Source organism: Coturnix japonica, chromosome 10 (genome assembly GCF_001577835.2).
Source record: "Coturnix japonica isolate 7356 chromosome 10, Coturnix japonica 2.1, whole genome shotgun sequence".
Classification (NCBI taxonomy): domain Eukaryota; kingdom Metazoa; phylum Chordata; class Aves; order Galliformes; family Phasianidae; genus Coturnix; species Coturnix japonica.
The window spans coordinates 6,146,325-6,169,108 of NC_029525.1; the positions used below are offsets into that span (position 1 = coordinate 6,146,325).

At 41.5% G+C, this 22,784-nt stretch overlaps 1 protein-coding gene and 1 long non-coding RNA gene across 4 annotated transcripts in view; both read left to right on the forward strand.

The window, feature by feature from the left end:
- Positions 1–5,484, forward strand: part of ALDH1A2 (aldehyde dehydrogenase 1 family member A2) — a 61,012-nt gene extending 55,528 nt beyond the window's left edge. For both annotated transcript variants that reach the window (XM_032446797.1, XM_015872431.2), the window contains 2 exons: positions 100–174; positions 3,304–5,484. In XM_032446797.1, coding sequence (XP_032302688.1) covers positions 100–174; positions 3,304–3,376 — 148 coding nt within the window. In that variant the 3' untranslated portion in view covers positions 3,377–5,484. The remainder of the gene's footprint in view (positions 1–99; positions 175–3,303) is intronic.
- A 12,243-nt stretch (positions 5,485–17,727) lies between these two features.
- LOC107318523 lies at positions 17,728–21,525 on the forward strand. 2 transcript variants are annotated; one of them, XR_001557396.2, is made up of 3 exons: positions 17,728–17,823; positions 19,100–19,220; positions 20,758–21,525. It is a non-coding gene; the product is annotated as an uncharacterized LOC107318523 (long non-coding RNA). The 2 variants fall into 2 exon arrangements; XR_001557395.2 differs by lacking the exon at positions 20,758–21,525 and adding an exon at positions 19,787–20,158.
- Positions 21,526–22,784: the final 1,259 nt, after the last annotated feature.

The following is a 22,784-nucleotide window of genomic DNA, read 5'->3' on the forward strand; positions in this document are numbered from 1 at the left end:
CTGTACAGTATCCTTAGCTCTGTCAGTTTCAGTATCTCCAGGGTTGTTCAGATGTGCCTCTGACAGTACAGTTGAACTTGATGCTTTTTCCTGTTACAGGATAAATTGCTACAACGCCTTAAATGCCCAAAGTCCTTTTGGAGGATTCAAAATGTCTGGCAATGGTAGAGAGATGTAAGTATTACACTATTGTTTTCTAAACTGTTTTCAGCTCTCCAACTTAATAAAATCCTTCCTTAATAAAATCAGGAAATATTCCCATCTGAGGATCAGGGTACAGTAAAAAATGACTCATAACCACTGCCAGTGGCAAGTGATTTTTAGTTATTTATCTATATATTGTGACACAGCAACATGAGGTACTGGGAGTCACTTCTTATTCTGAAAGATCCTTGAAATTTCTTTATATTTTTTTCCAACTGCAACCTATGTTTTCCAAGTTTTCCATATCCATATTAATCAGCACTTCTCCATAGAGATTCTCTTTCTGTACTTCACTGTATTTGTTTCAGGGCTGTTTTGACACTTTTTGCTTCTCTTGCTTCCCCCCCCCCCCCCCCTTTACTAATATAGGTGTGCTGGAGTTTGATTTAAAAGTTATCTGTGTTTTCCACATTTATAAGCAATGTTAAATTAAATCAGGCTTAGAGAAGGATATGCACCGTGTTTGCATCCCTTACAAAGAATCACCTTCCATTACAAGGCATGCTTATTCCATGTAGAATTAAGCGCCAAATATGTTGAAATGGAGCTCTGCCCTCAAATACTGTCCCATGTACCTAACGCCACGTCTTACCAGTTTCAAGTTCTCATGACAGTCACAAAGAAGTTTAGCAATTGCATCAGCCCCAGGCTGGTTCTGCATACAAAGGATTCAGTTAATTTCTTTGCAGGAGGCATGTGCACCAGATATGTCTCACCTAAGATTTCAAAATAGCTTGTGGCAAAGGCAAGCTCAGCAGTAAAACTAAAGGTCAAACTCTTTAAAACTTTAAATTTGTTGAAATATACAACTTGATCTATAAAATAAGCTCTTATGTAGTCTGAAATATTTTCCCTCATTAGGGAGTACTTTGAATAACACATTTGTACTATTCTCCACATTCATGAGTTATGAGGTGATCTCACACTGGCATAAATATGTCAGCTCATCTAACTCTTATCATTGTGAAAATATTCTAAAACTACTAAGCTCAAAAGAGCACATGAGTAACCTGACACCCAAGAGTGACCCCACTGACTTCAGGGAGGTTAACTGTGCAAGCAAAATATTCACATCTTAGCACTGTAGAGTTTTCAGAAGAGGGTGGGGGGGAATCAGACAGCACCCCAGCTCCCATGAAAAGAATTTACAGTAGCTTACACTTGATTCCCATCCATAGCTTTGGAAAGGCTAAGCATGAACAATACATGTTTTTCATGGCAATCCTCACACCAGGCTTTCTGAAAACCTATTTTCTGATAACCTACAAAATACCTTTGGTGTTTGGATTTTGTGAGTGAGTCCCATGTTCCACCCTCTGCCTCAGAGGACCTGAGCTTCCTCCTGCTTGTAAACACCATGGAAATCTCTGCTGGCTATGCACACTTTCTCAGTGCGTGGGTTCCTTGGACTGAAAAAATCCCTCTCTAAATTTATTCTTTAAGTCTTGCGGGAGAGACTGGTTTCCAGTGGATTCTCAACAGGGGACAGCAGGGAAACTCAGACGCAGAACATTATAGACTCCGCTTGTTACACTGTGCAATGAGCAATTATTCTACTCCCTTCACAGCATCTTTGATCAGATATCACCTTCTAATTCACACCCCCCTACTTATATCTGCATGCTTTCTATTAAAATGCCAAGGCTTCTTAGATCTCTGCTGTAAGCGATACATTTTACTGCATAAATAACGTTGAGCAATTAAAGAACAACAAAAAAATAGGCAAGAAAATGTTCGTATGTGTATGTGCCATTGCTAAGCTAATACAATATTACAGCCAGATTTTAATTGTGCCACTGTGATGTTTTGCTAACCCTGTGTTATGTGGCACTTACTTTGTCTCTGCATGTGAATTAACAGAATTTTATCACACATGGGGAAAAATGAACTCAGAAAGTTGAGATGTGCTACACTTGTTTTACCCTCTCACAGAATGTACCAGAATATGTGCATGCCAACAGAGAACATGCACGCATGTACAAAAAGCAGCTGATTTCTGTTTACTTCCAGGCTACTTACGACATTCTTTTATTCTTAGAAAGGTCTAAAGGAGTGATTTCTTTCCATTTACACTCCTTTAAAGCTCCTTATTGCTACATGGTGTAAAATGTAACTCCTCTAACTAAAAGAAGTAAATGAGTGTAAGTGCTTCTTCAAATGAATCCTCATATTGGTTCATGTAGAAGATGTCCACCATTCATGGACTTGGACTGTACATGTTTTGAGTTGGAGACTTTGTTTGCTTTATGTACACAGCATTCAGCAGACATATTAGAACTCTTAACTGTTCACTTCATTAGAGCACAGTTCTCCATCTCTCAACACATGAACAGCAAGAATGCAAGTATCTGTACTTAGAGGAGGCAGGCCTGATGTCCAAGAGACCGCATCACTGCCACTAGAAACCTCAGTAGAGTTGCCTAAGAGATGAGGCAGGCCAGAGCTGACTACATGAAAATCCTACACAGTGTTGAGAAACACCCATTAATCATCACTTACGCAAAGCAGAACATGTATCCCATGGAGCCACGTGTCAGATGGCTGGGACCTAGAAGGTGGCTAGCTTCTTTCTGACAGTATGCAGCATTGTACATAAGATGCTGTGCTGGGGCAAAAACAGGTTTTCTAGTTAACTAGTGGAAATCTAAGCAGGCTGAATGCTCTTTCACAGTAAGCGCAGATGTTGATTTCTGCTGCTAGACTTGTATCAGGGGAAAAAAACAGAGGTTTAGGAGTCACATTTACCTTTATCCACAGTTGTGAGCAGTTCAATTTCCAGAAGGATCAGTTTGGATCTTTTCTTTCTTGGCTGCAGTGATTAGCAGTCGTTTTACTGGCCAGTGGTGTAAGTCTTTGTGGTTGAACATTTTCAGGATCTAGAAAAGACAGAGGGCATCAATTTACTCCTAACAGTTCCATTAAGGGAAGGTGAATATTCCTAGGCTTGATGTCATTCTCTATCTATCTCCTTACAAATGCTGGAGCTATCAGTTGTACTTTTGACCTAACATGTAACTTCAGTGAGGAAGAACTTAACAAGGTTTTGCTCAATAAGGAATTAATTTCAGGTCTAAGTTGATGCTGTAATTTGTTTTATAGGGGTGAAAGCGGATTGAGAGAATATTCTGAAGTTAAAACAGTGACAATAAAGATCCCTCAGAAGAATTCCTAAACTGATGAAAGACCGCATAGTGCAGAAGAGCACATGATGCCACCCTCTCTATTCTTTATGGAGACCAGCACTCAGGAATAAAAAGTGTTACACAAAATGTATTTAAGAAAATAAGTTGCAGCATATGTACTGGGCACATAATTGCGTAACTAATGCAAACCAACTCTGCATGTTTTCATAGAACTCTTGAGAATCATTACATCTTTATAAAACAAATCTTAACAAGATGAAGTTGCTGTTGGGCATCAGTAACAGTTCTAGCTATAAAACCATTGAACGCAAATGCATGCACACACACATTTATCTCTTCTTCAAATAAAATGAGGCACTGCTTTGGAGTTGCCTTCTCAAATAGACCTGCCTTCTTCTAACATTCTTATTTCATACGGGGCTTTACAAACCAGATTTACCTGCAATGCTAGGAGTGAATAGTAATCAAGTATCATGGATGTTCTTAAGGAATGAAAGACTGAATTGTAACCAGACAAAAAATTCTAGATAGGAAACTTTCCAATGAGCATGTTCACATAGAGAGGTTAAACTGGGGAGGGAACTACACTGTTATATGGACAACAAATTTCACTTACCAGTGAGATTTAACCCATGGTGTTTTGGTTTTCAAACATTATTGTAATAATTATTTTATGGCTTGCTACAAGCAGAAATCCTCCCTCACCTACAGGGACTCAAAAGGTTTTACCTGCTTGACAAAAGAGCATGGCCAGACAGGGTGAGAGGGTGTTGAAGAGAACAGGAACTGATCCCAAGGCTGCACAGAGCATTTCAGCTTTCACTGCCTGCCTAGTTGTGTTGTTGTGGTTGTCATTGTTGTTTCCAGCTTTTTTTCCCTTCTTTTCTAAACCAGCATTTGCACACACAGTCTCCATTTGTTTGTCTGCTAGTAAAGTGTTCGTGATTACACTGAGAATCATTCGATATTCATTGCCACAGGAAGAACCCAGCAAAGAAGTCGGTTTAATTTAATTATCTTATGAAATCACAGCTTGCCATCTACACCATAGTTGTGAGCCTTAGGGGAGCTTACTGGCTGGGATTGTACTTCTCAAAGATTTGGGGTTTTGATAAAAACATGAACAAGTTCTTTTAAAAGTGAGATGTTTAAGACCTGCCATGCTATTTTCTGCTGCCTGTAGAATCTCTTCCAACTTGCGATTAATGTACCAAGCATTACCTCCTCCTTCCTTCCAGCTGCAGAACTCCCCAACTTTTTGTAATGGTTTTGCATTATGTTTTATCTTAGAATTAAGACAACGTATTTTAAGAGTGCAGTAAATAATCTGTAGATATGTTCTGTGGGGTTTGAGGACAAAATGATGGCATTGGGCATTAAGAGTTTTCCTAGCTGCGGTCTGTACTACAGCCTGTTGAAAACTCCAGCCCTGACTCAGCAAGTCATCACTTCTGCACGTTACCTTTCTTTATTCTCTGAACAGTTCCTCTTAGATTTGAAGTTGTGTGTGTCCCTAAATATACTGCTGGACCAGGACAAGAGTATCCAGCACTTTGTAGTGTTGTAGCCCTCAGTATTTTGTATTTCTAACTCACGTCAGTCTGTGTATGTGTTTTTAAAGCAATATATATATACATGATATTATTCAGAAATGACAGTACATCCACAGACATGAAAATGGATCAAAATATTCCTGAGTTGTTAAATGCAAATGTCATGGACTTGTACTGTAGCGTACGTCAGAGTTAAGGGTACAGCAAGTAAGAAATCAGTTATCTTTAAACTGCAATATAAAATGTGGCAAAGGAGATTTTATTTCCCTTTTCCTACTTATGTTACACAAAAAGAAAAGAGCTCTCCTGTGGTCACAGCATTTACAGCGTGTGCTCTGTATTCCTTCTGTGTGATTTGTACGTCTGTGCTTTACTCCCTGTACATTCAGGTAAAGAACACAGAGTTGCCATGTCTTTTTCCAACCTTGTCACTGCAGCTCCGTTTGATGTACGTGGATTTGTGAATTCCTTTTTGAGATGTACCATCTGCATGGATCCAACAAAGCATTTCTCCAGTCCCTGCAGCTTTTTGTTACCGTTTTTAATCATGTATATAGTTATATGTTATTAAAAAAGTAAAGGGATATTTTCTATGAAGTTTTTTCCATTAAAAAGGTTTAGAGAAAGACTTTAGACTGTGAGACTCCTTTGTTGTTGACTGAGCTATAAAAATATTTAAAACAATATTTTCTTAGCAAAAGATCTGCTCTCACAGTAGCTTTATTTTCATTTGCCGAAGTGAATGAAGTAAAAGGCCAATTACATTTTCTAGAATATTATTGCAGCTGTATGAAAAACAGTTGTGAATTGCAGATCTAGGCCATGGCCAGAGTTCATCCTCACTGTTACGGTCACAAAGTTTAGCTATCGGGGAAGGTCTGAAATCATCAGAGCCAGTGGGGCACCCTTGCAAACGGCTGCATCACAGCTTGAGTTTTGGATAACGTTTAAAACAATGACAGCGTCTTTTCTGTCTCCAGTACATGAGTCACAGAGAAGATCGGATTAACACCCAGATCTTTTCATGGACTGGTGTTGTTCTACTTGGTCTTTAATTTCAAAAAGCTAAAGCAGAGGAAAAGGACAGACCGAATGTTAATTTGGCACTAGTGAAATTCTCAGGGCTGGGTACTACACTGCTCTCATCAAGCGGTCCCTTAAATCCACGGTTACAACTTTCATTGCTCATGTGAAATGGTGCCAGTTCAGGTACAGTAACTACTCCGTGAGCACTGCTGGGCTGCTTCACCGAATGGCTGCACCTCACACAGAATAACGCCGTTGGTTTAACCCACAGAGCAGGTGGTCACTATAGATAAAGTCACTTCACTAGAACAGGTTGGGTGAAGATTGGGTATAGTGAACAATAGGAGTGAAACTGCGTTCTCAGAAAGGAAAGTATGGAATATCAGGAACACATAAAGCAGTTTCATTTCTGCTTGTTTTACCCAGTGCCATGTGCAGCACTGCTGTGGGTCTGTGCAGGCAACCAGCACTATATTCCCTCCGTCCCTCTGACCTACCTGCAACCTGTCCCACCACCCCAAACAGTCGCACAGGCGCAAGCAATGGAAAGCTTTTCTTAAAGGAAATGGAAGGAGGGAAGGTTGTCCTGGAAAGTGTGGAGTACTGTCATCTAATGAAAGCAAATTTCAGTCCACGGTAAATTAACATCTTGTTGGCCCCCAGCCAGTCAGAATGAACCTATCAACAAATGTGTACACAGGTACAGCAAAGTGAGAGTTGGTGCATTGCTGCTGGGAAAAGGGATCTGAAAAGGGGCAACAATTGCAGGTCTGTGGCCTTCAGACAAAGCAATGGATGCGATACGACCTGAATAGCGCTGACACCTTTATGTGTGCCCATTTACAAAGAACAGTCCTCCCCCTCCCCACAGAGGCTGGTGTAGAACAGCTCTCCCTGCACATATGGAGGCATTGCGTTATAATGCTCTCTTATTTCTCTGTTCTGTCCTAAAAAAAAAAACCCAAAACCCATAACAGCACTGAATTCAGAGCACCAATTTCTCTCTCTACATGATCACAGCGAGAGCTCTGGAGAGCTACACTTATAACCACCATACATGTGCATTCATACACCTCCATTTACTGCACGCTAAGTCTATCAACACAGGAAGCAATTTTTCTCTTAACATCTTTATACCACAATGACTGATATTCACAGTGCGGTATGACTGGAGCTGTCTCCACCAGGAAGCAGGAAAAGCCTCTGTGGCTCTTCAGTGCCATCAGCATTCCCAGTCAGTTCAAACAGACTTTCCTGAGCACATTACACTACAGCTGCATAAAATGCATCTTTCTTCCTCGTTCCCATTAAACACATTCCTTCTCTGACTTCACTGTGTCTTTACATCCACTGACAGCACACACGTATCGATGAACTATGTGTGGCTCTGCCAGAAAACTCAGAGCCTTCTGAAGCCAACTGGGGGACTGGGTAATTTTCAAGTTGGGTCATTTGGAAGGAAGGGATTTGGCTGATGTGACAATAGTGATATAGTACCATGTGACTGAAGTGCAACGAGGATCTGCTACTACAAGGTGATGGGATCCCACTTTCATCTTCTAAACAGCAAAACGTACAGTGCTGGGATGCTGGTTTCAAGAAGTATTGCCTAATTCTTCTCAGAGGACCAGAACTGACACACTGGAATTCAAGGCTAACATAAGCTGCAGATTCTTCCATCTGGCTGCAGTACCCATTCAGCCATTTTAGCAGTGAAAAGCAGGACGCACTGTCTGCACAGCCAGAGCTGCGATGCTGGGGCAGTCTTAGCATCCGTGCGTGGTTACCTCCAGCAAGCTGTGGGCTGTGCACACACACAGGACTGAGAACCTGTCCCGGAGAACATATTGTCTGAGAACAGCAGCACAAACACCACTCACTTCTCTGTACAATAGGGCTAAATTACTACAGCTGTTGCCTTGTGCCCCAAATCCCCTCAGTTTACTATTGAGGGGGAAAGCATGCCAACACATCACTGACTTGTGAGAATGGTTAATTCTTAAACAGTTCAGACAGCAGAACCCACGCTAGAAACCAACCTCCAGCACCGGTACTACACAGCCCAGTTGCACTGTGAAGACCACAACTATCTTTTTCTGTTATCAACAAAGTTAAAACCATTCAAAGCACTCCTAAAGAGGACTGCACTCATGAGCCACTGCTTCTCTGTCATGAGCATTTGCAGAGTTACCGGTCACAGGTTTATAGAATGGATTCCATCAGACAGAGACAGGTTGCCCCACACTGTGCACAGTGCACATTATTTCTGGCTGTGCCTGCAGTGCCAGGAAGCATCCAGGGAGCACAACTGCACCCAATTCCAGGTGACATGTATTAACACATGCTGGAGGTCCCTTGCCCTCAGATGTAATGCTCAGAAGTTCCCAGTGCACAGGAAGGCTGGACATCTGCTGCAACGATCTGGCTTAAGGGTTGATGAATTCTGTGTTACTGATGTCTTCCTCAGAGCATTACTGCAGCAATTCATTGTACTGTCATGTAATCCCAGTATCTATCACCTAATCCTGCAATTCCCTACTAGTTTTGAGATGTTTTTATTTGCCTGGTGTCTCTTGACGAGACCTGCTAAACAAACCTGGATTGTACAGCCACAACAGCAATACACGGTAAGAAAAGCTGCAGTGACTGCCAAGGAGGCCGCACACACAGCATGCCGAAGGAACCCAAAAGGGTGCTTGTGAAATGTTTGTGCTGCTGGCAGGCAGCGCATTGCCAGGACAGATCACACATCATGCATTTGCACATCAAATGAAGCTGCACTGGTCTGAGAGCATGGGAAAGGCCTGTCTTGAACGGCATGTGTCCTACTTCCTAAACATGTATATTTTACATTTTACACTTCGTTATTGGCCAGATTGAAAGTACCGCAAGTTCCCCGAAGGTTGTCTCTTGCCTTTGAAGTGGAACTGTTTGGATAATGTTTCCTTTGGCAATTTATCTATGTAAGAAAGCAAGAACTTAGCTGCTCTGGCCTCTCAACAATCCACGGCTCGCTTTTGTCAAAGTACTCAGGCACATACACACAAACACACACAGCTTTATCATTTCTAATGACTTTGCTTAGCCGCTCTCTTTCTCCCACATGATGAGGTTGGTGTAACTTGTACAAATATAATTCATTTCATTTGGGGTTTTTTCCCCATTCTTTATGTGTGGCTGAATTCCTGTTTCCTGCAGCACCTTCATTAAGATAATCTAGTCCAACTGTCAGCTCATCTAAACCATGTCACTCCATACCACATATACCCTTTTCTTGAAAACCTCCAGCCATGGTGACTCTGTCACTTCCCAGGGCAGCCTTTACCACTCTTTCTGAGAATAAATTCTTTGTAACACCCAACCTGAACCACCCCTGACACAACAAACTGCCGATTAGGCAGGATGGCTAAAGCATTCCCTTTGCATCTGATGGTCAGAACTCCCTGCTGTTCATTCACTGCAAAAGGGTGGCTCTCACATGGGGCTAGATAGTGGGATACCCTATCCACATGCTGTACTGCTGCAGGACTAATCAGACAGTCTTTATGCAAACCAAGTATTCCAAAAAGTGCACAGAAGTCTTCAGCCTTACTGTTCCAGTCTCATTATTCCAGTGCCATGTGTCTCTTAAAAACAACCTGAGTGCTAAATCGGGGAGAAAAGTACATAGTCTAAAGAAATAAATGTCCCTAGAGCTAAGGACCCCTGGTTCCTCAGCAGTGCACTAGGATGCTACATTGCAGCAGGACTGCCCATCTCGGGGACTGCCACATCCTGCACAGGGCAAAGTCCAGCCAGGCTACTGAGAGTACCATGCCCCATCTGTCCTGCATGGAGCTCAGCTGGAGCAATGGACTCATTTCTGACAGTCTGTCCCACTTTTCTCAACATTGCCACAGGAAACTGTTCCTAGAGAGGACTGATAAATAAGGCAGGTCTGAGACCACATCAACATATACAGAACCACCTCTTCCCATAAATGAAACTGCAGCAAAATCCACAGTTCTATCTTTGCTGCAGTCCTGGCTCTAGGAGTCTTTCCCTTGCACCATTTGCCAGACACTAATGGGAAAAAAATGCCAAGGAAATGCCATGGGTTAAATGGATTTTTACAGGAGTTTTCTGAGGGAATAATGTATATCCAGTCCTCCTCACCACCGCCATTTGTGAACCTCTCTGGTGCCATTTCAGTTCACTCTTCTAGGAAAATGACAGCAGACTGCAATCTGCCCAAAGCCTTTCAGACAACACAGAAATACACTCCCAGCTCCTGCATCTGGAGCACATTTATTGCTAAGGCTCTGGACCAATTATTTTAAGTTAATTTTATAGTCTAATAGATGCAAAAACATGGTAACAAAACCACCACAAATCCTGCTTCTCAACCTGCTTTCCTCCTTGAAAGCGATCTGTACATGTATTACAGAAGGGCTGGTGCACTCAGCTGAAACACAGGGTTGCTGGATCATTTGTATTTTAAAAACACAAAGAACATCCTGAGTTTTTTTCTCAGGGTTTTGGCATAGAGACTCTTTTAACTGTGTTCTTAGGTAGAACAGCAACAAATGGCTCCATGATTTGTTTTTACAATGTCCACTCTGGGAAGACTAATTACCAGGCAGCCTTCTAGCACGCCATTTCAAACATTTGGGGCCCCCATTCTTTCCCATGCAAAATTCATACTGCGGACAGCAGAAGCTGCTTGGGTGGTGGCACTTTGCTGAAAGTCTGTAAAAGTTTTAGGGTTACTGGCCAAGAGATTTCACAGTGTTTCTACAACTCTGACAAATAAGTAGGAAAAGAGCACACTTTGCTCTGTATTTTCTTTCTTTTTTCTTTTTTTTTTTTCCTTTCCTTTTTGGGGGCAGCACTTTAAGTCACCAAAATGAAGTCGCTGCTCTCAGCATTTTGTACACAAAGCTTGGAAGACCAAAGGTAGATTTCAGGCATTAGTTGTGAATGTGTGTTTGGCATTAAGAACTGCAGTGCAGAGCAGAGCAGGATGCTGAAGCGCCAGCAGATTCTGCCTGACAAAGGAAAATAAATTGATGGTCTTCTTCCAATTTGTCTTCTTTTCATACAACGTTTCAGGACAATTGACTTATCTTCCTTGTTATTGTCACTAATGGACTTCTTTTTCCTCATTTTCACTCCTCTTGGAGTACATGATGCCCCTCCAAAGGTTCCAGCTGAGCCAAGCGTGGATGTTTCACCTCCCTGTGTGCAGTCTCTTGTGGCATTTTCCAGCTTTGCCACTGTACACTGGGCAAGCTGGGCAGCAGCTTCTCACCACATTGTGTTCCTCAGTTAATTTAGACTGCCCAAGGCAGTGAACATAACTGACTCTCAGGACTGTTACAGTAAGCAGTGTTCAGCAATTCAGAATTAGTTTCAACTGCAAAGAAACACTCTAACAAATGGGAAATGGCCAGTCCAACATTTCTTTTATAGCAAGTGATTCTGTAATCTATTTTTATCAGATAAGCAAGCAGCAGCTTGGCAGGTACTATACAGCCTGAACTCACTGTTCAAATGAGTTTCTATGATCTTTAAATTAAATAATAATGATCACAAAAACTTGCTAGGTTTCCATCCATTATCAGGTCTTTCCCTGCCATGAAGATTACTTAAGTACTGGAAAATATGTTTGCACACTTCACCTTGAATCACAAACTATCTCCTATTACAGTCACAGGGAAGATCAACAACTGCAGTACTGCTGAGCAGAGAGAATAAGTGATAAACCAGGATGAAATGATGAAAGCAGAAGGGAAATGGAAATGTGTGGCTTGAACAGACTTTCACCTCTTTTCCCCGCAGTCCCCAGCACACCTTGTGCAGCCTCACACCTTGCTCCAAGTCCTGCACTCCATCACGCCTCCTGCACAGCCCTTCTACAATCATGTCCTCTAAGTCCTATTAATTTTAGAAACCTAGATAGAAAGACTCCTCTGTGTATACAAAATCAAGCTACACAAACCTCATGTATTATTCCAGAGTCCAGGCAGAATCGAAATCCATAGATCTGGTTCAATTGTTCATTTAGGTCAAGGATGCTCAAGACATTCAGCCCTGGAAAGAAACTTGTCCTCTCTTTGTAGAAAAGTAGATGTGGACACTGCTTATGGAATACATTTACTAATATATTGACTGTGTTTTGGATGTTAGGAACCCAATGCTACAGAACTGAGAGATTCAGAGTTGCAAGGTAAGCACTCATTTTTGGCAGTTCTATTAAAATAGTTATTTCAGCTGCAATGGCCTGCAGGGATAACAATACTTGTTTTCTTATGCATCATATCTTAGTCAATGCTCCATGCACATCGTGGCACAAAAGAAAATAAATATTAATTGATCAGGTGATTATTTGCATGCAGCCAATGAAAACCAGGGCCCCACCACCCTCAATAAACACTGCAGACTTGGTCTGGGCCTTGAAGATTTCCCATGTGAAATGAAAAGCCAGAAAAAATAATGACTATTGCCATTTCACAGACAAGGAACTGAAGGAGAAAAACAAATGCAGTAACTCATCCCAAGGAAAATCAGCTGCAAAATCTGCTACCAAAGGGAGATCTCCTGACTCCCTGCTCAGCTGCCCTGCTTGGTACTGGATTTTTCCTGAGCTATGTTGCTTGCATAAAAACACCATAAATACACTCTCATAACGAAGAAAATAATATGTGCAAACACATACAGAGAAGTGACAAAATGCTCACAAGAGGAATTCTGTTTCCCTAAAGATTTGTAGAAGCAGAATTGAAATATTTTTCACTTCTGACAAGCATGAGCTGGGAAAAGCACTTGAAATTCTTAGGAACTAATGATCTTTTAAGACCTTAAGTAGGGGGTCTAATTTTTCTTGTTCCAAATAGCCACACCAACCATTCATTTGTACATATTTATACTCACTGCAAGATCTCCCATTTAATAAATAATGCCATCAACTTTCACCAGACAAATGAGCTTCTCAGCGCTTGCCCCACTTTACTACAGATTCAGTGCGTTGTTTCCTGTTTCCTCACAGACAAGTGGCAACTTCTGTACTTTCCTTAAATAGAACATTAAGCTATGCATTTATTCTTTTATCTCTATGCATACATGCACTCAGGCTACAGTGTTTTCATTTGGGTGCACGCAGTTTAATCCCACAAGTTGTCTGCTCTTGTTGTTAGTTCCTGGCATTTCCTTTTTGCAGCACAGTTCTAATCCTAGAAGGTACCAGGTACAAGAGACATTTTGGCTGCATTCACAACTACAGCAACGCGCTCGAGATACTGCATACAAGTGATGCAGTGCAAGCAGCGTTCTTCCCAAGAGTAGGAAGCATTCCCCAGTCAGGCTTCAACTTCTTTCCAGGGAGAACAATTTACGCAGTCACTCCTGAAGCCTTACCTCCCATGAGGCAGCCTAACTCCACCCACCAGAGATAAGGCAAAAGAAAATGAATCTCTGACTACACAAACTGCAAGAGTACACAAACTAGAAAACATACCAATGTGTAACAGCAATTAATTGCATCTTTGATTACAAGGATCAAAAGATTGTCCTAAGGAATCTCAAAAAGTACATAAGTATTACTACTTAGAAGCTTAAATTATATGGTAGTATATCAGTGTAAGAGTCAAGTATAATTTCCAAATGCCTCGACCATTTTCTTAGTCTTTCATCAAGAGCTGCTCGTGACTCTCATCCAAATCTAGCATTCAGAAATTGGCTTCACTAGACGAAAAACACAGTTTACAACTACTATAATTTTTACTATGAGTGTTTGCCAGGATTAGTATCATAACTATTCTTCAAAGTCTATCAGTCAGGTTTCTATATATGGCCATCACTGTGTGACCACCCAGTATCAGCATGTGCTACTCTGATTTACATCAACAGCATCTTCCGATTATGGTTCTCCTCTTGGAACAGTCAAACTATGTCTGTGCTGGCTACCAGTAGAATTTGAACTTTTTGCAGTTTTCACAATAGGGAGGTTTTTGATAATAGATTACATACATGAGAGTCAATCCACCTTTGAAATATATAACCTGGCATGAGCAAAAAAGCACTTAGAAGAAGACAGTGAGAAACAGCTTCAACTTTTGCAAAGACTTGAACATCACTGAACTCCCATCAGGTTTTAAGCACCCAAATGCATTTCTTTTCCTGTTCATTCCCATTTCATTCACATTCTGAACCTGTCCCACAGTACAGTGCACCAAGTAACTTTTCCTTGCCATGACTGCCTTGGTCCAGCAGACTCTGGAAAGTGGCAGCACAACCCATTCTCCATACTGAAGAATGGTGATAAGCAATCAGAATTCTTAAAAGGCCAGGCTAATGTTATTTCTAATCCTTTCAGACAACACTTGCTTATAGAACAAAGCTCTTCAATATCAGCTCTTTGCAATTACAGTGAAGCTATTTCCTAACAATCAAAAGACCTTCACAAACCTTCAAGTCTTCTGCCTTTTATATGTACACACAAATGTGAAAAAACTCCATACCAGAATACAACGCTGTATGTAGAAGTACACATGAGAATACACGTGACAGATGCTGGTTATTTTTTACTTCTAGAAGCTTCTCAGACTGCATATGGTCTGAAATAGTCTGTAGTGACTTTCCTACCACCAAGACATAGTGATGGCATGATCCCAGCAGATCATGCAAACAGGCAGAAGGCACCAGGAGTTGAACAAAGGGCCATTACATAAATTTCAGTCACAAGGAGTTTTTTTGCTTGCATGGGTTGCTCCAATTAGAACCCATAGCTATTATGGACCCCAGTAGGTGACAGCTGTTGTTCCAGACATGTATTCCTCAACAAGAACACAGCATTAAAGAAACATGTGACATAGGCAAAATAAAGAAATAAAGGAATAATGAGGAGAAGGGAGAAAAGACAAGAAATTTTTTGAGCAGGGCAGAACAAATGTTTGACTGAAAAGCTTCGGGTCCAGCTGGTAGAAGGCCAAGACTAATTTAACCTCTGGTCAAATGGTTGGGAGTTAGCTAGTTTCCTTTTTCCTCTTACATCACTCCCAGAGATTTTGACAAAAATAATATGGTCCCGATTACATGACATTACAGGCTCTCAACATGCACTAGGGAGGATAGTGTTGAAATCCCCTGGAGACAAATTAATCCCAGCAAAGCAACAGCTGGAAGATTGCTATAAACAGGGAAAACAACTACAACGCTTGCATCATGTACGTACACGATTTTAATGTAACTTATTAAGGGAATTAGATTATCTGTTACTTTTTTTTTTACACATTTGTATCATCATTAAAATACCAGCTGTCAGGCTGTGTGTAGTTGCTATTAAGAAGCTTAACCACTCAGTACACGCTTTTAAGAAAATAAAGCAGCCCCATATACGAGATGATTTATCTTGCTTTCAGAAAACATACGCAGCCAGAGAATACACGATCTGCTGCTTTTTTTAATATGCTGGAACGGATCACCACTTCTGTCCCCATCTGCCTCGCACAGCCCCTAGGAGTGATCAGGTGTCAAGCACCTGCTCGGCCTGCCTGCCCTGCTGCCTCCAGCCCCCAGTGCCCACGTACTTTTCAGGAACTGCAGTGAGGAGCCCCTGGGGGGTCTTTTCCTGGGGGTCTCTTGCAAAAAGCTTCTTCAGCGTGTGCACTTTTTGAACTAGGCAAAGAAACACAACCATCCTGTCTCGAGTCTCGTTACTCTGCGCACGTACCCACTTTCTAATACTCTCACCAGTGTCAACATGCTGTCCTCTGCTTTAGCCCACACACTCATTTTGGAACAAGACAGGCTATGCCTGGAGGCAGACTCCAGCTCAAAGCCCCAGCCTCCAACCACTCCATGCCTAACCCATACAGCCCTGCTGGGTCTCGGAGGGCTGCTCCCCAGCAGCACTGCTGCCCATCAGGGAAATCACCACCACCCAGCTCAACTTCAAGGAGGCCTTTCCCACCATGGCTGAGTCATACCTCCAAGGAGCAGCAAACTGCCCTTTCAGTTGGGCTTGACTGTTAAGAATAGGCTTCACCCTCAAACATGATTCCCACCCACAGTTCCTGCTCCAGAGCTCCCAGTATGGCCCTGGTGTGACCCCATACGAGGTGTTCCCAAGCAGGGATGGTGCTCTCTGCACACAGGAGCAATGCACAGGTCTAGCTGAGCTGCTGCAAGGCCATTGAGGGTGGATGAGCAAGCAAGAAGTGCTGAGGCCTCCAGGAGCACTGCGAGAGAGATGACTCCCTCCTGAACTGAGAAACAAATGCTCATATGGAGGAGTATTTTTAGGGGTGTTGCGTTGCTGCTTTGAGAGCAGGAGCTGTCTGGCTTTTATGTTTCCTTATTTGGGTTGCATTTCATTTCTGCTTTCCAGGTTGGAAAAGCAAAGATAGATGTTCCTGGTAACTGTGAAACATGATGACAATGTACTCATTTTTAACAACTGATACATAGAGAGTAAGCTTGATCTTATCAGATTAAACAGGACTTGCAATCTGTAATGCTTAATTTAGTAGATCGTAGCTAATAACATCCCCGCTGTTACATAACAAACACCAATACTACTGTGGAATGCAACATATGTTGTGCATTTCTTTTAAATAAATGCAGTGTTTTGCTTAAAATCTATTCAGGTGAGCCAAGATTTGACTGAATATGGTACTGGGTTCCCAGATGTGTACATCTATTTTCTGTGCATATGTGACGAAAAGGTAGGGATTTCATGATGGATTTTAAGGGAACTTATAGTTAAAGGAACTATACCTTCATAGACTCATTACATTGCATTTAAAAACCTACATGATTTCTTAAAGAAATTTTTACATTGTGAAATGTGCAAACATGAGAACAAGGAAGTAATACAACCAGTATTAATTAAAGCTCAACATTGCCCACATAGCCAAAAACTATCAGTGCCAGTGACTCTGGCTGAGCAGCCCATCTCAGCTCTGCCATGTGTGCCAGACCAGGGTCTCCCCAATGGCTTGGGCTGGGTTACTCTAACCTTCTGTTTTTGATTGCTTCTGCTGTATCACTGTAGGAAACTGAGGAAGATTAAGGGTGCTTCCAGGCCACACATGGTCCATGGGTGCCATGAGCACACAGGGTCTGCTGTGCAGTGCTGAGATGGGGCTGCGGCTGTCAGGCAGGGCCTTCCCATAAACATGGGAGAGTGAGCCAGTTGGAGGGGACATGCAGTTTACAGAAGGTCAGATAAGCAATTACGTGTGTTCTTGTGGAGAGCATAGCTGTCACTTCTTAGGAGATGCAAAGTATTTCTCCAAGACAAGGGTCTCCACTGCTATGCAAGGTATGCTTTGATGTTATTCCTCCGAATGATCTTTCAAGATCTACTGAATTGGAAAGGCATCTCTACATATGGTGGAAGAAACAATAAGAAGATCTGTCAAGTAACAGAGCTGTAATAACGCTTTCCTTGAAATTCAATTATTCTGCATGTATGCAACAGATATACAAGTCTGCTGGGAAATAAGTGGGGTTTTGCAAGGATCATTCCAAACCTACAAAGAAAGAATGCTCCTGCTTCATGATTGCTTTATTAATTCTACATATTTTCATGTATTTTCTAAAAAAATAAAAGGGATCACAGTCTATTTAAAGTATATGCAGTGTGCCAAAAAAGAAAGATAAAAAGACAAAATGTACGTATAATCTATTATATGTTATAATGCATATAACATACACATATGTATTATATGTAATATAGTATGTTACATCTAGAATAGTATTGTGCCATGAGAAATACTATGGAGTGTGCATCACAGAAGCATATGTGTGCCTTGCAGGGTTCCGTGAATTGAGCTCCATAGAGTCACAATGCCACCCATCAGCTGTCCCACTGGGAGACCTGCAGGAGCTGGAAGAGCTGCCTTGCCAAAAGAAAGGTGCTGCAATAAGCTCTGATCTACTTGCATGCATCACCTTTAATTTTGGAAGGAAATAACTCAGGCTAGAACTGGGCGCCAATATGGAGTACTGGCAATTCATAAAATGTTTCTAATTCTGGCAATATAACACATCACTAGACTAGTTCCTCAGCTTACTGGAGTAATTTTGGTCAAGTTGCTTGTTAAAATATATTGGGACTATGTTCTTCTAGTAATTGCATGAAAAACTCTTAGTGCTGTTTACAGAGAGCCTGGTAAGGGGAAGCTAATCAATGCACTCAATTAAGAGAAGTAATGAGGTTTGCAGCACTGTTGTACTGTTGCCTTACTAAAGATTCCAGTAAGAAAAGAAGTCCCTTCCAGTCAAGGTCTGCTGGGGGAAGGAATGGGGTGATAGCTGAGGCTGTTCTCTTAAGTCTCTGTAGTAAAAGCACAATGTTACAATCCAGTTTTTAACAGAACTTTCTGAGAACTGAACTTAGTGGTTTATGAAATCAGAATGCAGCCTTGCTGCATAGAAATGCACATTCATGTATATATGAATATTATGTAAAGCTACATTTTCACTTTACCTCTGAATATACTGGTAGGTAGACTTCTCAAATGTATTCCATTTCGTGGTACACGTTTGTGGTGGGAAGTTATTGACATCAGAAAGGAAGAATAATGAAACAGAGGTCACAGAGTTATTTACACTGGCGGGTGGATCCCAGAGCATTCCTGTGTGATTCGGTTGTTTTGATGACCCTCTTTTTGGGATTCCGTCACACATTACATCTGATATTTGGATCTTGGGAAGTTGAAAGGGACAGTGAGAGATTTGTTTGATTACTGTTACCAGTGTGTTAACACAAGGTTAAAAAGCCTGTCCCCCTGTTCAAGCCAATGGCACAATTCCCAATGACATCAGGAAAGCTCCAGACTCCCTGCCCCAAGTGCTAACAAAGCCACACAGAAGGAGCACTGTAGATACCACGCTGAGCTTGGGACCGAGGAACACCCAGAAAAAACTGATGAAATTGCAGAGTGAGGGGTAGAGAAGAGATTGTCAGCAGCACGTTAGCTCCTTTAAAATACAAGCTCTGTTTAAAATTTCATTGTCAGAAGGAAATTTGGGAATTATTGCCTTAAAGGCTTTTGTTTAGACTTGGGAACTGGCAGTCCACTGCTACATAAACCAATAAAAGAAATAGAGCAGAAAAAGCCTTGTTTAGCTCATAAGCAGAAATCTCATGAACTCCCCAATCCTAAACTGACTTTTCTCTCTTTTCAGACCACTGCTGTAAAGCTGCTAACCTTTACCAGAGCTGTACGCAGCCCAGCCAGCAGGAATTAAAACACAATTGACCGTGATTGGAAGAAATTCAGTAGTGACACATTAGCAACAAGGACGTGTATGTATGGCTGTTAATAACATAGGCTCTGATCCTAGTGCAGAAGCTGAGGGCTTCATTACATTTAACTACTTCCGGCTTTAAATCAAGGCCTGTTTAAAATGAGGGTGGCTTCTATTAGACTAAATTACTTTCCCCTCAAGCTTGTATGGAAAAGTACAGTACCAAAGAAAGACAGCTTCCAATCTAGAGATGGTATGTAACTGGGAGCAGCTCATAAATGAAGTTTTGTATGCTATCAGTCTTTAAATTTGTGAGGGAGAAACCTTTATTTGGCACAGTTCCCTGCTGCCTGTACCATTCTGCTGCTCATTGTGCCACGCTGAATGGTTATATAATGACTTTTCCTAACACAGGAGTTACCCATAGCAGCACACCAATTCATTTTGCTTTGGGTTTCCCCTCTCACAGGGTGGGTATAGGGAGTGACTGAGAGACATTCAGAAACATCAGACTTCCCAGAAACAGCATGTACTCGTGAGATGTGGGCAGGTTCAGATGACTGTTTGAGCATAGATTTCAAACATAAACACATTAAGTGATAGAAGAAACTCTCTCCCACAAAGGTCGCAACACTTACATCCTGGACCTACCCAGATGACAGGCCCAATTAGTACTGATTAAAAAGCAGTAAGAAGCAAACACAAGCAACAGTTCTCAATAAAATAATCTGCTGTGGGATATACCAGATTCCTAGAGGACAAGCCGAGATGAAAATGAGAGATGGGTTACTCAAATCAAACCAAATATGAACTGAACAAGAATTTTACCCAAATCTTTTGACAGATTTTTTTAATCCCTGTTGTGTTTCTGGCTCTCGCTCACATTCAGCATCTGCTCTCTATCCTTGATCACTACCAGAATATTTGTTCCAAGCACTTAATTTCATTTTACAGCCTGCATGCTTCATTTGTTCATTCTTTGATTTGCCCTTAAATTTTCTCAGCTTTTCATATCTTTGTTTTGTTGTAGTTTTTCTTTCTTCCCCATCTCCTGCCTTTATTGTTTCTCTCTCTCCCCCCCTTTTTTTTTGCCTTAGCCTCTACAGTCCTAAACTTCCTTCCCTATTTCCCTGTTGCCTTCCTGTCACCATTTGTTTTCTATCACCCCGCTTTTTCTGCTGGCTGATGTTGGAAATATTTCAGGAATTTCTAATTCACAGTGCCATGAGAACTGTTATCTTTGCATTTTCACTAGTGAAAGTGCTCTCGCACGGTGAGGAGGATGACGGAGCAAGCCTGGGATGCAGAAGCCTTGAATGGACTCTTCCCTGAGCCCACTTTGCCTCTGGAGTGGTACGCTCCGGTGTGGAATGTGCGAGAGGAAGCTGGGTCCGTGGGGAATGTGCAGGCTGGGGGCAGGGAACGCACATTGAGAAACCTCAAATTCCATACAACAGAAGTGAGTGCAGGAGGAACTGAAATATAAGAGAGAAGCAGGATGAGGGACCAGCTGGAGGAGGGTGGGGGTAAGAACAGGAAAAAAAAATACACCCACCGACACCACACCCCAACTTTCAAGTTTTTCTTCCATGCAGGTGCAGATGAGCAGCAGCACCAGCCCTTGCTAATATTCATGTGCTCAGAGAAGCAGTAATAATAATAATAATAATACTATCTTCAGACCTCAATCTACCCATTATTTCATTCCTTGAACAAGGTTAGGGGTCACTTCTAAAATAACAACTGCAAATGAAAGGCAATTACATGGAATAAAAAATGACCAGTGATGGGAAGAGCCAGCCAGTGCATGGACTGCTGGTGACATGTCATTGTAGTATGACAATATGCCAAGTCAAAGTCAACACAGAGATAAATAAGGACGAGTGACTGTATTCCAGTATCTGGAGATGTCTCAGGAAATGAACATCAAAGGTTAAACCACCTACTTTGTTATTGCTTCTACTGCTCCTGCTATTGTTATTTGTCTTCTGGTATCACCAAGAGGCTTCAACCAAGATTAAGGCCATTGTGTTAGGCACAAGATAAATATGCACAGGAAGAGAAAGTTCCTGTTTTAAAAACTCCAAGCCTAATGGATAAGATGAGCAAGAAGCTGAAGAAAAACAGAGAGAAACAGATGAGAAATGGCTCAGAGTCACTCAGCAAGTCAGTAAGAGAGCTCCTATTCTATTAATTGCTGCAAGGATTTGAATGGGCCAAAACTGAGAGTATGGCGTATACTATTATGTTTACTGTTTCAAGATGTGACAATTCTGTAAGCTCTTCCACACACAGTGACAGCCACATGCAGAGGGCTGTGAGATTGGGATACATTCAGCTAATACAGAGTATCTTCACCTTGTCTAGTTCTTTTCCTTTGTACACCTTATTTCTGCACTAGCTCTACTGAAGCTCATACAGTCTCAAAGGCTGTCAGAACTGTCAGGTTGTCACAGAGAAGGTGACTTCCATCACCAGATAGAACTCAAGAGCTCTGTAAACTCTAAGGTGATCTCTGCTTTAAATTCTCCAAATACCCTCAACTACATACAATATTTAATTAAGTCATCATAGGCCTTCCAGCCAAACCTATACATGAAAATGTACCTGGAGGCACACTTTGTTAACTACATTCCAGTACAGATGGAAAATAGTTACCATGCAACTGAAATTCAAACAGTAAAAGTAAGCCACTAGCTAGTAAAGGGAAGCCATGTGTCTACATAATGCAGCAATCATTGTGCCAAACAGCAGCACAACACAATAATCAAAAAAATAGTATCAGAAAGTATTTGCAACCGTTTTACTGAAGTGCTACAACCTGCTAATATAAGACAGAGCACAGATGTTCCTAAATGCTAATTGCAGAGTACGGGCATACAAGGATGAGGCTCATGGAGGAAATACTGTCTATCACCACCTATGTCTTTCAGAGCTTCAAGGACTTCAGACCTTAAGCCAAAACACCCCGGTGTTGTCCTAGTAACAGCAGCCACTCCTGAAACCTCAGAATGGATGCATTGTAGCTGGAAATATTGCAATAGATTCATAACATAACCATGAGGTTTGTTCGTACAGCCCCAAGTAGGACACAGCAGAACCATATTTGAGAGATGGCTATCCTTGAAAGTGACACTTGGTGAAAAGCCTTTAATCCCAATTCACTTCTTTCAAACAATATTTTTCTCCTAAATAGTGCAGAAAAGAGAATGTTTGTAATTATTATCTTTTCCTACAAAAAAGGCATCTTGCCCAAAAGCACAGAGATGTATCCCTGATCTGATCAGCTACCAGTCAGCACCATTCAAGTTGCAGGCAGAGGACTTGTGATTATGGCAGAGAATTCGTTAGTCTCTGCCCTCATTATTTCCCTTGCAATCCTACTAACTGGTTAGCAATGAGTGACAGCTACTGATTGACTCCTGTCTTCAAAGCTTAAGCCAAATAGCAAATTTTTATGTTTCTAGAATTTGTAAAAAAAAAAAAAAACAAAGAAACATTAATATCCAGCTGCAATCATCTGAGAAAACAATGAGGACAAAACAGAATAGGTTAACCATAAAATCATAGAATCTGCAGAGTTAGAAGAAACCTTTAAAGGTCATTTAGTCCAACTCTCCTG